Source organism: Pseudonaja textilis, chromosome 1 (assembly GCF_049901715.1).
Source record: "Pseudonaja textilis isolate UNSWEBS1 chromosome 1, rPseTex1.2, whole genome shotgun sequence".
In the NCBI taxonomy this organism is placed as follows: Eukaryota; Metazoa; Chordata; class Lepidosauria; order Squamata; family Elapidae; genus Pseudonaja; species Pseudonaja textilis.
In genome coordinates this window covers 55636124-55653497 of record NC_141990.1, presented here as the reverse complement: position 1 = coordinate 55653497, position 17374 = coordinate 55636124, and the positions used below count along the sequence as shown (strand labels likewise).

The window sequence follows — 17374 nt, the reverse complement described above, 5'->3', positions numbered from 1 at the left end:
ATGTTGGCTAAAGCCTAGATTTTTCTCCCCCCAGATACATTCAGTGAAAGATTGCCTAACATAAAAATGCCAGCCTGAAGTCTCAGGATGGATAGCATACTTTCTGAAAACTGCTACAGTTACATTTAGTAGCATTTTGAAAGACTGCTATTAATGGTGCATTACCAAAGGAATAGTACAAGAAATAAAGTAGATGGAATTGGTCACCTTAAGACCATAGAATTTCTTTTTGAAGATCAGATCTAAATGTTATCATGAATGGGGAAATGATACAACATGGAACAAATATTTATGTGTATTTGATTGAAGTTTTTCATTTCCCCCCTAATTTTCTGAAGTAATTTTTTTACAGATTTCACTTTAATGTTGTTAGGTGGTCAGGAATAGTGATGGGTGTGAAGGTGGAGAGAAAGCATGCAATTTTTTGCCATTGCTTATAGTTTTTTAAATATTTTTCTTTAATAGTTATTATCCAGATATCACATGGAGATAACTAACCCCCGATGTTTATGCCAAGGGTCTTTCAATTGGAGGCACATTTTTTCACCCACTAGATTTAATTTTTTACTTATTATGGTCATTGATAAAGTTGTCATTTATTTATACAGACTTTCATGAAGATTCAGAACTAGAGGCTATCAACAATCTCTCCTGACAGAACATTGGACAAACTACATGCATATTTTCTTTTGGTCAACTTAGAACTCTCATCAGTTTTTCACCCTATTCATTATTGTCAGACCATTCACAGTTCTATAAACGTATTAGATAGTTGTGAAATTTTTATTTGACATCGTTGTCAAAATCAGTTTTGTATTTATTCGTTCAAATACATAGGAAAACTGAAGCAATAGTAGGTATGCTTAAATAATTGTTGAGACACCTAGGATTCTAGAAATTAAGCCAGAATCTTGGAGCGCTGATCTTCAATTAATGGGTTATAATCCCCTAACTTAAGCTATGGGACTACCTCTATAATATTATCTCTAAAGATAAGGATAGACAGCTAGTGTAAAATATGAAAAAAAAAAATCACAGGAAAGAGAATTAGAAAAAACAAATCCAAATGAAATACTTGCCCCCACATTACTATTCCATACTGGCTGAAGGATTCTGGGAACTGAATTCAAAACATTTCTAGGGAGCATCAGACTAGAAAAAGCTCAAAGATAATTATTTACAATTGTCACGGTATGAAGTACTTTCCAAACCATTTTTTCCTGTGGCAAAAATGAGCAAATTAACAAACAACAGTGCAACACCCAAAGCTATGTTCTGGAAATAGCTCTGTGTGAAAACTCTTCTATGTTTACCAGATGCCAAGATGGAAAAAGCCACTTCTAATCTGCAATCTGTATCAGCCACCAAGTTTGTTAAGCTAATATTACATCCAGATAATTTTCTTCACTTCCATTCTTTAATCTCACTCATCACTTTTTTACAGCCACTGAAACTCCCAGTTTGAACTTAAGACTTTTGCATACAAGACTGACTTCTTGGAACTGCAATTAGTAATTAATAGCAAAAGACACAGCTAAGATGAAACAAACTTGCCCTGATTTCCAAGTTGAAGGGGCTCTCAACATATAGAAAGGTGTCAAGAATGGTGTCAAGATGGTTTTCTATGAGCAATAACTGGTTCTTCAGTGTCCCGTAATGTCCAAGAACCATGCTATGACACTATTTTAACGAACTGATATTATGAGAAGCTCTAAAACTCAGCCACTGAAGATATCGTCTCTCCAGCGTAGTAGTATAATATACTATTACATTATAATGCTATTCTTATTTAGAACATCTTTCTTTTGTTTCTGTGGCTATATTTGCCCAATATCTAGAGGGGATGGTAACTGATCATCAGTCCTAATCAAAATTCACACAATACCAGGTGTAATCATTTTCAGCAAAATGAAAAAAAACAAAACAGTGCTACTGAATTTGATCATGGGATATATGAGGCACAGGACTATCACTAATCCTTCTTTAGTTAAGAGATGAATGGGTTTGCAGGATTTTGTAAATGCTTAATCTACAGTTTACATTTCTTCCTTTGAGTCATTCTATGTAAAGCATATGAAATATTTGAGACAAGAGAAAAAACAAAAAGTTATCAGCTGTATCCTGTAATCCTGTTACCAGGCCTGTTCAATCCCCAACACATGCCATCCAAAGTTTAATGATACAGAACACAGCTTATGTGTATTTGCTTCTGGGCTCAATGGTATAGATATGCAACAGGTGGGAAAACTTCCTTGGTTATATCTTTAAAAAAATAAAACTTAACATTAATATACTCATCATACATAATTCAAAACTAAGAAAATCCAGCTTATTCCTTGATATGTACCTTTACTATTGACCATGATTGAAGCAGCTCCTGTTGCGGCATCTTCTGTCTGATTTACAAATTCTAAGGTAAGAAAGAAAAAAGTTGTAGAGATCTTTCAGCAAATGTACAAATTAGTGAGTTACATCAGCAAACATTACAGCTGAACAGCTGGCGTTTAAAATGCTAATAATGAATACCAATGCCAGGAGCGGGAAACATAAATGCTAAATTACACCCACATGACAGCAAACACAAGCTCAAGATTAATTAATTGTGGCTAATTCCGTATTTCAGGAAAAAAACTGATCTAAATTTAGTACAGACATTACTGGCAGCTGTAGTACACTTGTTATTCACATAGACATGCAAGTCAAAGTTATGGTTAAAACAGTATGAATTTGCTCTGCTTATTGGGAAAAATATTACCCATGAAGTGACTCCTTTAGCATAGGAAACAGTGTAACCCTTGTAAAGTCTTGGCTGCATTAGAGTAAAATAGTACATTCCTATCCATGTTTATCTGGAAGTATGTTTACTCTGCACAAGTGTGTTCAAAATAGTTTAAAATTGGATTTTGACCTAAATTTAACAATGCCTAGCCAAATTCTTCCTGGAAGCCACAAGTTAGTGGCTATAGCCAGTTTCACCTTTCTATAAATTACATTTTGAGGAATATTTCATCTGTAAGACAGATTCCATTTATATACTTTTGTAATAGCTATAGACCATAGATGGGGAAGCTTCGCCTTCCATTGCTTGCCATTTCCCATTAATATCCCTCAATGTACCAGGTGAACAAGAAAAATGAGAACTGCCCTCTAGCAATAAATAGTGGGATATAGATTCTCTCAGTTTTGTATAGAGAAAAATATACTTAATGAATCTGTAAAATTTCTTCTAAAACCACCTAACCAAAGGCTGTCATGTTCCTCCAACCAGAATTTGGCAGTAAATCACACATTTCCAGACACTTCATTACTTAGCTTGATACCTTGGCTAGACTTGGCAGAAGATTCACAGTTCAGCTAGATGAAGCCTTAAACTCAACAGTTGATTGCTGATTGCCAATGATAACATATCAATTACTATTACAGTCTTGATATTTAAACTTAAGATATGATGGAATGACTAACAGAACCTAGGAAGGCAGAGTAGGAAACAGAGCTACTGTATTTGCAAAAAAGACAAGGGGAGAAAGACATCAAGCAATTAGGTGTAAATTGAATGGGAAAATGGCGTTGAGAAGTTTTTAGCATTGTTACATTACCCAACTAGCTTACAAAGGTCTATTCAGAAACCCAAATGGTTCTTCTTTCCTGAGATTACCATCTTTAGAAGGCTTGACACATGACTTCTTAGATCATCACTAGCATTGATGATATTACCTAGTTTGGATAATGAAATGTCTGCAAGAAAACAACCAAGCTCAGAGAACATCAAGGACCACTTACAAGGCTTCTTTCCTGTTTTTTTTTTCTGAATCAACTTTACATGACACATAGCGGCCCTGAAGCTGAATGGCTGTTCTACATAACAGCCATTTTTGACATGGGAATTGCTGGTTTTCATCACAGCCCTCATACAGGGTATTTTATATGCTAAGCCACAATACAGGTGTTAAATCTATTTACCTGAGAGTTTAATAAAATGTGAGATAACCAAGTGGTTGAATCAAGTCTAAACATTATGTAGGAATATATTTTTTTTATCTGTGTTATGCTGGCAGTTAGTATTACTGAGTTCTAGTCATTATGAAGAAGCCAGGAGCTAGGAAACTGTGAGATCTAGTGCTGCCTTAGGTACAAATCCAGTTTAGATTATTTTGACCCAGTTATTTTTTCATAATGCTGGGAAAGAGGCAATGGCAAACTATTTCAAACATGAAAAAAAATCAAATATGAAAGCTGACTAGATGACTTTGGTCAGCCAGCCTTTCTCAGGCCAATTCACTTTACAGGATTGTTGGTGTTGAGGAAAATAGGAGGAAGATGGAATATTAGGTGTATTCGCTGTCTTGAGTTATTTACAAAAATAATAATGGTGGCATAAAAAAAATCTTAAAGAAAAAAAAACTTCTGAAAAACCTTGCCCAGAAAACTGCAGGGACTTGTCCAAACAGTCTTTGAGTATTGGATACAATATAGAACAGAAGAAAAAATTATTATGAAGAATGGTAGATGTTTGTTTACTACACTGTTCATTTTCTCATTGAGGAAAACTTTGCAAATCATATATTCAGAATATAGTGATAATTGATATAATTTGATTCTGAATTAAAATAAGAAAGATACCTGTTGGAATCCCATTTTTTTTAAAGTTTTCAATGTAGTCATTACCAAAAGAATCCTTCCCAACCTACAGAGCAAAAATAAACAACATTATATATTTCAGATTACCCAGCTCATCTTGGACAACATTCTCAAGTATGGACAAGATGGGGATTTCCATGTTGTTGGGCTTCCATTAGCCCTGGAGAGAACCCCTGAAATATCTGTTTTGCAGCGATAAAAATATTTCAAAATGCAAATATTCGAATATGCAAGAATGAAAATGTACTGGTTGTTCTTAAAACCAATAAATTTTTATTCTATATTTCTCCACTGTCATAATATTTTAGAAAGAGGAGTTTTATATTCCTCAATGTTACTACAACTCATCCTTAAATCATAAGGTATCACTGACTTTATAACAAGGGTCTTCAAACTTGGCAATTTTAGGACTTGTAGACTTAAACTCCCAGAATTCCGGGGCTAACATGACTGGAGGAGAATTTCTGGGAGTTGAAGTCCACAAGTCTTAAAGCTGTCGAGTTTGAAGACCCCTGCTTTATAACATGATTAAAACCCCTTTTTAACATCTTCCTCAGAAACATGAAGTACTGAATCCGGTGGGGAGTCCTCCCCTCTATATGAATATAGCACTGAAGTCTGGGAGAGCAATACCATTTCTCTCTAGAACAGGTGCATTTAAAAGTTGGGCAACCAGGTAATTTAAATAAAAATAAATTTTAATCAATAAAATGTTATAGAATATTTAAAAATATTAATGAGGTCTATATTTTCCAACTATGCATTTAATATCTTTGATGAGGAAATCACAAAACTTAAAATTTGTTGAAAATACAGTTACAGTTATTGAACCAAAGAAAAATAAACAACATAACATGCTCTATGACCTGTGAAATAATTGATATGGGAAAATATTTCTTAAAGAATGAACCCATGGGAGAATCCTATTTATGCACAGTTTAGTAATGGCAGAGGATGCATAGCAGTTGACAAATGCTGAATGTCAGAGAAAACAAAATAAAACAAAACACTGTAAAATAAGGTCAGGTAACAAGGATATGAAATGGAAGCCCTGAAGTCCTGGGTAGTGTATCTCACATGGCAACAGTTTATTAAGGGTTCCATTTAATAAATTCCTCAGTTGAAATCATTGGTAAATGATTGTTGTAACTTATTAGATACACTACGAGAAGCTGGTGGGCAAAACTGAAATAGCTTTCAGTTAATTATAATTAGAATTCCTTTATATCTACTTCTGAAAAAGCACAGAATTACTTTTCTACATTCTATATAAACAACTGTTCTGGGAAACTTTGGATATCCTTGAAAATAACAAAAAAGCTCTTTGGGAATTAGACTGCAAAGCTGATCCCTTAAGACAGAAGTCCCCAACCTTTTAGGCTATGTGGACTTGTTTGCTTCTTGCGCAAATGAAGCTTTGTACGCTCATCTGCTGCCTTGCACAGCTTGGTTCCCAACTGGCCACGGACCGGTACAATCCATGAACTGTGTATTGGGGACCCTTGTCCAACCGACCATGAATTAAGTTTTCATTATCAAAAGATGTTCTAAGTCTGCTCCATGTGCTCAGTTATACTAACTGGATTCATACACTGAATTAAGCTATGGTTTGCTTAATAAACCACAACAATCTGAGCTCAGGCATCATGCTAAATCATAAATCAGAGCTACAAATCAAAATGGCTGGGTTTAGTATAATCCACTACAACGAAATAAATGAAGTACATTATGACAATCTTGTACATGAATTTATACTATTTCTCAAGTATTATCTATCTTGATTCATTGCTTTGCACATAGTTCCAATTGGTGGACCTTGAGGTTCTAGTAGAAAAGAAAAAGCAGAAAAAGGAGTGGATAGACACTAGAATAAAATGATTTTGTTCCTATGGGGAAAATTTTGGCAAACATTTCATGTTCTCCATACTTAAGCACAATTAACTTTTTTACAAAATATTAATCTTTCTCTTTCAAAAATACAAAACTGATACATTGTATTGTGTATTTGGAAAGATGCAGAATAGACTGATATATTCATTTAGCAAGTCATAATCCTGTTTTCAAACTATATTAGTATTACCTATATATTAACGCTACCAGTTACTCTAAAATTTTAGAAGCTTGATCATAGGATGCTATGGCAGTCCTAGACGGCACAGAGTGCATCCCTATACAGGTAGTCCTCAACTTATGACCACAATTGAGCCCCAAATTTTTGTTGTTAAGTGAAACATTTGTTGAGTGAGATTTTGCCCTATTTTATGGTTTTTCTTGCCACAGTTGCTAAATGAATCACTGCAGTTGATAAATTAATAACCTAGTTGCTAAGTGAATCTGGCTTCCCCATTGACTTTGCTTGTCAGAAGGTTGTAAAAGGTGATCACATGACCTCAGGACACTGCATCCATCATAAATATGAACCAGCCGCCAAACATCTGAATTTTGATCACATGATCATGGGAATGTTGCAAAGGCCATAACTGGGAAAAATGGTCGTAAGTCACCTTTTCCAGTGCCATTGTAACTTTCAGTGCCCTTGTAACTTTAAATGGTCATAAGCCTTGGTGGCACAGTGGTTAGGGTGCTGTACTGCAGACCATTTCTGATGACTATCGGCTGCCTGCTATTTGGCAGTTCAAATCCCACCAGTCTCAAGGTTGACTCAACCTTCCGTCCTTCCAAGGTGGGAAAAATGAGGACCCAGATTGTTGGGGGCAATATGCTGACTCTGTAAACCGCTTAGAGAGGGCTGAAAAGCACTATAAAGCGGTAAATAAGTCTAAGTGCTCTTGCTCTTGCTATTAAATGAACTGTTGAGGACTACCTGTATTTATTAACCTTCATCAAGAAAGGAATACACATATTTATTCTGCTTCGGGCTTCTTTTTTGTCTTGGATAAGGCAGTTGTTAGTTGCTAAAATGAACCTGTAAATTTTGTATGTATTAATATTTAGACAATTTATTAACAACAGAATATACTGACAGTAACATATATAAACCAGTGCCTACCTTGCAAATCATTGAAGTTTTAGCTCCAAGCCGAGCTGCCTGAACACACTGGTTGGCACCTTTCCCCCCAAATCCAGTGAAAAATTTATACCCATGTATGGTTTCTCCAACTTTTGGTAGACGTTTAGTAAGGCTGTTGAAATAAAGAGGGAAAGATACTCTTTATTACATATTAACATATTTCTTATAGAGTTTTTAAATATTTGTTATAATATTTAATATTGTTAAGGGCAAGTACTGTAGAGACTTAATTAAATAGTAATCCAAAATCTGCAAATGCAACATCTTTCACACTCCTACAAGAACCAAAAGTAAAACAGACCACACAATTATTTCACTGGTTCAGTAAAGGCAGTGAAGCAAGACCAAAAGGTCTAAATTGTGTTCCAAATTTTCTAGGCCTTGGAGAAGATGGGGTGAGGTGGGGGGATTAAAACAATAGGTAACTAATCACAATATATGCAGCACTGCAAGAAGAAAGGTGTATGTAACCCACAGTTGCTTACATAATACCAAAAGGGGGACCATTCCAGTAAGCGTGTCCACCTATACATTATGCATACACTCTTTGAGAGAAAAAAACAAAATAGTTCTTTTGGGATTTTACAACATTTAAAACCTGTCTTTATAATGAAAATAAATAAATTATGAAAATACAAGCACTGATTACCCAGGCGTTACAATGGCATAGATCAAAGTCAACTCCGAGTGGATTATTGAAGAAAATACTTCACAGCCTAAGGACAGCCTTGAGTTAATTTTTAATATAATACAATAGAATCACTATGTAGGAACTTTACAAACCTATTTGGGAAGTTATAAATGCCTTTTCTTTTTGTAGGTTTGTGTCAGTTTGTACACTTTTTAAAAACAAAATATTAATAAAAATTTGTAAAAAGTAAAATATAACCTGTAACACTGTATCTCATAAAAAAATCATCTTAATACAAAATTCATGATCATAAAAAAAGGCTACTGAACATGGTTAAGGGAACTTCACCTTCATCATGCTGCACTATCCTATGGTACTATAAGGCAGGCATTGAAATACAAGACTTCCTCTTGAGAGGACCATGCTTTCTAGCTTCTGCTGCAGCTTGGTATAATGGCTGCTTCAATGTCACAGTTGAGAGGAAGTGATGGAACTGGTCTCTCAGTAGTCGCAAGAGTTAAAAGCCCATTGGAAAAGACAGGTGCCACCCAAAGAGATAAAAGAAACACTGGAGGACTTAGGCAGGAATAGGTGGTGTAGGAAATCAAAGGCTCTTAATCAAGGGGCCCTCATAAACATATGAATATTATTGATGTAGCAAGCTGGAAAAACTCCAATACTTTTGATAACAAGATATGTTTTGCTGAACATAGGGAAGAGCAGAGTAGAAAAATAAATCTGAGGGGTGGGGGGAATTCATACCTGGCCAAGATAACAGCAAGTCAAAAATTGGCCAGCTACGTGATAGCATGCAAGGGAGACACCCCTTCTGTTTTAATCTTAGTTTCCTCTCATGTCTGAGGAGTGCAGGACAGGGTTTAAACAAGTGGGTTTCTTTGGCTGATCTATTGTCCCAGCCTCAGAAATGAGATTAGACTGGAATAATAGATTGGAAGGGACCTTGGCAATCTTCTAGTCCAACCTCCTACTCGATCTATCTATCTATCTATCTATCTATCTATCTATCTATCTATCTATCTATCTATCTATCATATAGCAAGGAGAGAGGGAAGGAGTGCGAAAAAAAGAATGGTTCAAATAAAAATGTGAAAACTAAAATAAAGAAATTGTGTCAAACATCTGGAGAACCTGTTAGTGTTTGGGGATAAACCCCCTAGCTGAGTGCGCAGCAGCAGTCAAGCCAGGCAGCCAAATGAGAGAGAGGCTGGGCCCTAGAGTATACACACACTTGAGACAAAAACACTGTTTGTGGTTTAAATAGGTATTTAATTCATACAGAGATTAAGAATAGTCATTCAGTCCATATGTCAGTATCCAGTTTATCCATACAGTTATCAAGTCTCTTTAAACAGTAAATACAATGTCCTTATCTGCTTCTATATCTTCTTCTTAAGATACCTTTCTCTCAAATACAATGCTGAATCCTCAGCTCACCAGGAAACAGTCCTTGTGTTCAGGTGAAATGGTATCTGGCACAGTAGCCTCCAAGGTAAGCAGATAGACGTTCCAATACACAGTAGGCAGCAGACCTGGAACAGTAACCAGGTGCATCCAGAAGCCGGACTCAGACAGTTGCATCCAGAAGCCGGACTCAGACAGTTGCATCCAGAAGCCGGGGCTATTACGTTTCCCCTCCTACCTATATGGCTGCCTGCAACCGCACCCACAATGACATTGCAGTTTCTAGCTTAAAGCTACAAGACACTTAATCCTAGGTTTACATATTTATTCAACCCAAACCAGTTGGAGTATCCATATACCCAACATTCTCCCCTTTTGGGTGATATAAATATGTAATGCCTTTACATTCTAAACCCATATTTTTTACAACTCTTTAGATGCTTAATAGCACCTTGGGCCTTAGTAAAATGATCAGCTACATTGTCCTCCGACATACAGTATTCCAGCTGTATCAATTTACTCTGTACAGATTCTCTTACATTAAGATACCTCAAATCTGTATGTTTACTCCTCGTTTTAACTGCAATATTAGTAGCCATTTTAATTTCTGCCTGATTATCCTCATGCACAACTATAGGGTAATTTACAGTTATACCCATATCCTTCAACATTTGTTTGTACATAATCAACTCAGTACACAATAAAGATAAACAGGAGAATTCTGCCTCCATAGTAGACAAACTTATATGCTGTTGCCTTATAGACTTCCAGCCAATTAATGTCTTACCCAGCATTATGGCTGTTCCTGAAGTCGACTTTCTTGTGTCTCTTTCTGATGCAAAACTAGCATCTGCATAAGCACTCAATATGAGATCACCTTCTGGTTCTAAATACAGTGCATGGTGTAATGTACCTTTAAGATATCTTAAGATTCTTTTCAATGCTATCCAGTGACATTGAAGTGGGTCATTATTGTGTCGAGCCAGCTGATTAATACTAAAAACTATATCTGGCCTTGACCAATTGCTAATATATGATAAGCTACCAACCAAAGATTGATACAGTTCCTTATCACATTTGGGACTTTGTGTATCCATTTTGCAAATATCCTGACTCATTGGAGTCTTTGCAGGCTTACAAAGTTCCATCTTATAATCCATTAGCAATTTCGATATCTTATCTTCCTGAGATATCCTAAACCCTTTCTGTGTTCTCAATATATTCAAACCTAGATATCTCTTTATCTCCCCTAATTGCTTGATTTTTACCTTCTTGGCTAATGATGATATTATTTCATTTGCTTCATCATTAGTCTTAGTTATCAGAGCAATATCATCAGTAAACAACAATAATAATGATATTTTCCCATTCTTTTCTCTCTTAAATAGACATGGGTCAGCTAAACCAGCTTTAAATCCTATATTGGTCAGTTCCTTTACAATATACTGGTTCCATTCATAGCCCGATTGTTTAAGACCATAAAGGCTCTTCTTTAATAACCAACAATCATTATTATTATTATTGTCTCCTTTAAATCCATTAGGCCTTTTCATATACACAGTATGTCTTAGTGGAGCATGCAAGTAAGCAGTTTCCACATCTAAATGGTTAACTATATATTTCTTGCTTGCTGCCCACACTAAGGCTGCCCTTAACGTTGCTGCTTTAAGACTAGGTGCAAATACTTCATCATAGTCTTTTGCACTTTGTCTAAAGCCTTGGGCTACTAACCTTGCCTTATGGATTGTGTTTCCATCCTTGTCTATTTTTATTTTAAAAATCCACTTGCAGCCAATGGGTTTTTCATTAACAGGTAATCTCACATTCTCATATACCTTCATATCCTTCAGAGATTTCAATTCTTTATTAATTGCTGCATACCATTTTTCTTTCTCTTTAGAAGGATATCTTTTTATCTCATCCACAGTAGATGGAACTCTATTTTCCTGGCACACTGTGTTAGCCTGGTATCTATCAGGCGGTCTAGATATACGTGTAGTCCTTCTGGGAATTACTGGGCTTGGTTGAGTTACTACCTGGTCCCCATTTTCAGCTATTTCTTCCTCTAGGGGCTGTACTTCTTCCTGTACTTCTCGCTTTACATTTTTCTTAAAGTTACAGGGATACTTAATGGGATTTCTGTATGATTCAATAATCACTTCTTTATAGCTATCCTGCTCTAACTTATCCCATCCTACGTGCTCTAGAAATTGGGCATTGGCACTACATAACACTCTAGATGTGCCTTTCTCCCAAAAACTATATGCCCTATGGTTAGCTTGGTAACCAACGAAGAAAAATTGTTTAGCTCTATGTTGCCCTTTACGCCTGAGTTGTGTAGGGATATGCACCCATGCTGGTGCACCAAATGTGTGCAGGTAACTCAAATCAGGCTTCCTGCCATGCCACATGGTGAATGGTATTTCACCAGTGGTTGAGTTAACCACATTATTTAATAAATGATTAGCACACATTGTTGCCTCCCTCCACAAAGAATCAGGTAATCCAGAATCAGTTAACATAGTACGGGTCATCGCCTGCAATGTTTGGCCTCGCCTTTCTATAAATGCATTGTGTTGTGGTCTGTATGGTGCAGATGTCTTATGAGCTATTCCAGCTGCCTTTAACCTACTCTGGAATTTGCTGTTAACAAATTCCGTACCATTATCTGTCACCAAGGTTATCAGTTGCCGTTTAGTTTTTCTTTCAGCAAACTTTAGCCAGTTGAAGAAATGTTGATATGTTTCAGTTTTGCTTTTCATTAAGTAGCAAAACCCATATCTAGAGTAATGGTCCATAATGCTCAGTATATATCGAGCACCCCCTATACTGGGTTTCTTTGGACCTATAATGTCTGCAAATACTACTTCTAAAGGTTCTTTAGTTTTGAAACCATTTAGCCTATTTGCAGGCATTATTTTACTCTTATCTTCACAACAGACATTACAACGCAAATACTTATCACAGGGTTTCAACCTTATTCCTTCAGATAATTCAACTGTACGTTTTAGCATTTTAAAGTTTACATGCCCCAAACGTCTATGCAATAAATGGATACATTCATCATGAGGCTTGATATTATTAAATACAGTTTGTGCCTCCCCTTTCTTACTGTCATGCAAGACATATAATGCTCCATTTAAAGCTGCAGTTACCTTTTTGTTATCCCTTTCCAGTGTGCACTTATTATTCTTAATATCACAATTGCTAAACATGGCCAGTTCAAAGGATTTCTTTGGCTTTCTTACATTCTGGCATTTTCCTTTTTTTGCAGAATCTTGCCAAATGTCCTCTGCCTCCACAATTAAAACACTTTTTAATTGTGTATGCCGTTGAAGATAACTTCTCTTCTTCCGGGTGCTTTGCTTTACACAGCTGGTTTCTCTCAGGCTTTGAAGATAATTTCTCTTCCTTATTAGGCTTATCTTCCCTCAGCTGTTCACGTTCGCTCCTTCTCCTGGCTTCCTCTAATAGCCTGCCGGTTATCTCAGTTACTGATAAACTGTCTTTAGGCAATACTTCCAATGCAGTCACAAAATCATCATAGGTTGGATCCAAAGAAGACAGTATAATGTATACTTGTTGCAACTCATTAAATATAAGCTCTTTTTCTTGCAGTTGTTGAAAAATGCTTTTCATACAGTTTAAATGAGTCAACATGTCTCCATTTATCTCAAGATGTGTTCTAAACAGCTTCCGTGTAAGATTGATATGAGCTCCTACACTGTCTCGAACATAAATCCTTTTAAGATTATCCCAGCAGTCTGCAGCATTTTCCACCCCTCGGATATGAATGAGTTGCTGATCAGACAGGGTGAGACCTATGATGCACAAAGCCTGCTCATTCTTTCTTTCATAGTCCTGTATCAGTTTATAATCCTCTTCATCATTGGGATTTAAGTTTGATACATCTGGTGGGTTTGTAATTATGTCCCACAAACCTTCTCTTCGTAGCAGTAAACTACATTTCATTGACCATGAAACATAGTTTGTTCCATCTAGTCTGGCTATCATGGACAGACTTGGCAAATCTATTTGTGCCATTGCTCTGCAGAAAAATAACTATTCAACAAACAGTTTGTCTTTGCAGCAATGTGTAACTCTTGACCAAAACTCTCACTGGTATATCCTGGCTAGCTAGACTGTGCACACTGCTGGGCCCATAACCAATGTTAGTGTTTGGGGATAAACCCCCTAGCTGAGTGCGCAGCAGCAGTCAAGCCAGGCAGCCAAATGAGAGAGAGGCTGGGCCCTAGAGTATACACACACTTGAGACAAAAACACTGTTTGTGGTTTAAATAGGTATTTAATTCATACAGAGATTAAGAATAGTCATTCAGTCCATATGTCAGTATCCAGTTTATCCATACAGTTATCAAGTCTCTTTAAACAGTAAATACAATGTCCTTATCTGCTTCTATATCTTCTTCTTAAGATACCTTTCTCTCAAATACAATGCTGAATCCTCAGCTCACCAGGAAACAGTCCTTGTGTTCAGGTGAAATGGTATCTGGCACAGTAGCCTCCAAGGTAAGCAGATAGACCAACACAGTAGGCAGCAGACCTGGAACAGTAACCAGGTGCATCCAGAAGCCGGACTCAGACAGTTGCATCCAGAAGCCGGACTCAGACAGTTGCATCCAGAAGCCGGGGCTATTACGTTTCCCCTCCTACCTATATGGCTGCCTGCAACCGCACCCACAATGACATTGCAGTTTCTAGCTTAAAGCTACAAGACACTTAATCCTAGGTTTACATATTTATTCAACCCAAACCAGTTGGAGTATCCATATACCCAACAGAACCAATCACATAAACTTTGCTTAAAATATCCAGGTTAACTTGAAAGGTTACATCAAAAATACACATGTGCATTTCTTCCTTAAACACACTTCCATCTTGCACATTAAACTTCCTGCCAAACACACCTTAAATTCACTTTCAGAGATATAGCTTTTAAGAAAAGAAAGCCGTGCTATAATGTAATACTGTTATCTTGTCACTGAATTTTGTAATGAGAAGCAATTACTAGATTTTGATTTCATTAGGCTAACTTTAAAAGCATTTCAGCCTTCTGTTTTGAAATGGCAATTATGAGTAATTTCTACGATTAAGGAACCATCTGTAACTGTGCATTCTCCATTCACATGTACACTCAAATGTGCATTTTCCAGAGGACTTGAGCATATATATTACAGACTTAGGTATGTTTTGAACGGAAACAGCTGCTTCTACAACAGAACAGAACAACCTAAACAAGCTTTCAAGTCCAAAGTCAGAAGCTTTTATTTTTAATACAAGTATGTCTGCATACATATTACAAAAAAGTAAAACAGTGTGGCTATTTCCCCAACTCCACAATACATGATCCTAACATGAAAGAAAGACGAAGATAGTAGAAATTAATATTTATCATTTAAAGCATGGGTGGGGGACAATGGTCCTTTTATGACTTGTGGACTTTGACTCCCAGAATTCCTGAGCCAGCAAGAGGTTTCCTACCTTTGATTTAAATAAGCAGGGGTGTCAAACTGGTGGCCCTTGGGCCGGATTCATCACGCTCAGGCCATACCCATCCCAGCTCTGTGAAAAAAACGCCGTGATACATCACGTGATGGCAACATGACACTGCACGTTTGACAGCCATGATTTAAAGAGTAGAAGGCAATACAATGAAAATGGCAAGACCAAGACCTGAAAAGCAGATGAAAATGGTGGCATATGAGATGGAAATTAAGCACCTGAAGACAGGACAAGAAGCAATGAATGGAAATTAATAAAGGAGAGAAGCAACCAAGAAATAAGGAGAAATTTCCTGACAGAACAATTAATCAGTGGAATGGCTTGCCTCCATAAGTTGTGGATGCTCCAACGTTGGAGGTTTTTAAAAAGAGATTGGACAACCATTTGCCTGAAATGATATAGTTTCCTGCCTCAGCAGAGGGTTGAACTAGAAGACCTCCAAGGTCCCTTCCAACGCTGTTATTCTGTTCTTCTATTAAGGAGGCAGTAATAGTGTAGAAGAGAGAGTGCTGACTCTCCCATCTGGTCTTACATACTTAGGAAGATAATCATCTCGGACGATTTCCTGGTTTCATTGTCTTTAGTTATACTCAAGCATAAAAAGAAAGTGTCAAAGTCTTCAGAAAAAGTTCCACTGCTAGGTTGTCGAGAGGCCAACTGGATGATACAGTTAAGCTGGTACTTGTGGTAAAAGTGGAGAGACCTAAAAGAGGCTTTGCAATCATTAAGGTCCCAGAAATTGAAACAATTTTAATGTTTTATTAGAACTTAACTTGGAGATCCTTAAACTGAGACTTCTTCTTAAGCACTGATTATGCCACAGAAAATAACAAAGGAAGTCAAGATTTGATTAAAGGATGAAAACAAAGCACTATAACTGCTTTCAGGTGCTTTTGGGAACAGCAAAAGATTCTGATGAATGGAGCTCCTAATCAGAGGAAAGATAGCTAATCCAGTAATTATGACCTCCTGGCCAGAGGTTATGGTTATATCATTTTTGAAGTTGCAGAAGGAACTCTTGCCAGAAGCTTCTCCTCTCCAGTCTCACGTAATTCTTAAGAAAGCAAAATGAAGTTCCTTTTAGTATTTCAGCTAGTTCATGTATGCGGGCCAAATGTGAAACAAACCATCCTGTAGACTATGATGGCCTTCAGAAGCCTTCAGTTAACTCTAGATAGTTGGATAGTTTCTATCGGGGAGGTGTCCTATAGATAGTAATCACTTGGAGCTCTCCAAAGTCTTATTTCTCATTGCCTTCATGGGGGGCTTCTGGCTCTTCTTGCCTGCATTTGACCTACTGGAACTGGATTTTCTTGCCTAGATCTGAACACTACCTTCCCTTGGGGGAGTGAAACAGCCAATGAATGGGATAGGGTGAATTAAGAAATCAGCTCCAATATATATTTAAAGTGTTTTGTTTGACAGCAATGCTGCATACTCTTCTTTGACAGACCACCACTACAGGAATTTAATAATTGGAGATGCAGGTAAGATACATGAATGGAATAGCTCCAGTGGTAAGAAAATACTACAAGTCATTTCTTAACCCAGAGGAACACTGGGTTAATATTAAATCTGGATTAAAGCCTTCTGATATTGGATGGTCAGGTAAAAATAATGAATTGACATCTAAATACAACCAGTTTTAGAACTAAAAGGACACGGAAGTCAATAATTTTGGAGAATGGCCCCAGAAAGGGGCAATTTTTAAAAAAAAGTAGATTCTGGAAAAATAAAGAAAACCTAGAGACTGAAATCAATCAAACGAGTAACATATAGCCATATACAAAAACTATAAGTGCTGAGGAGGTTGTCTGTTAATCATTTTTATAACTAAATAACTTGGTCTGAATCTAAAAATGTTTAATAAGAGTCTTATTAGAATAGCAGTGCATAAAATCTATTACAGATCAACTCTGAACTCTGAAATAAATGAAGATTATACTTTTGCAGAAAATACTTAATAACCAAGGAAACAGGCAGAAACACTGGCAAGCAGGCCTATTAAATGCCAAATGGCAGAAGATGTTTACACAGGACTTTGTTCCTGGCAAGAAAAATGTTATAAGGGTGTTGACAACACAGCATAATGTTCAGTTTGTGAATATCTTGAAATATGGTGAGATAGA

The 17374-nt window shown here is 36.7% G+C and overlaps 1 protein-coding gene across 6 annotated transcripts in view; it reads right to left on the bottom strand.

Annotated features, from left to right (window-relative positions):
- Positions 1-17374, bottom strand: part of RBKS (ribokinase) — a 64486-nt gene that overhangs the window by 29691 nt on the left and 17421 nt on the right. For all 6 annotated transcript variants that reach the window (XM_087934900.1, XM_026695610.2, XM_026695611.2 and 3 more), the window contains 3 exons: positions 7649-7781; positions 4621-4684; positions 2348-2410 (listed from right to left, as the gene is read on the bottom strand). In XM_087934900.1, coding sequence (XP_087791026.1) covers positions 2348-2410; positions 4621-4684; positions 7649-7781 — 260 coding nt within the window. The remainder of the gene's footprint in view (positions 1-2347; positions 2411-4620; positions 4685-7648; positions 7782-17374) is intronic.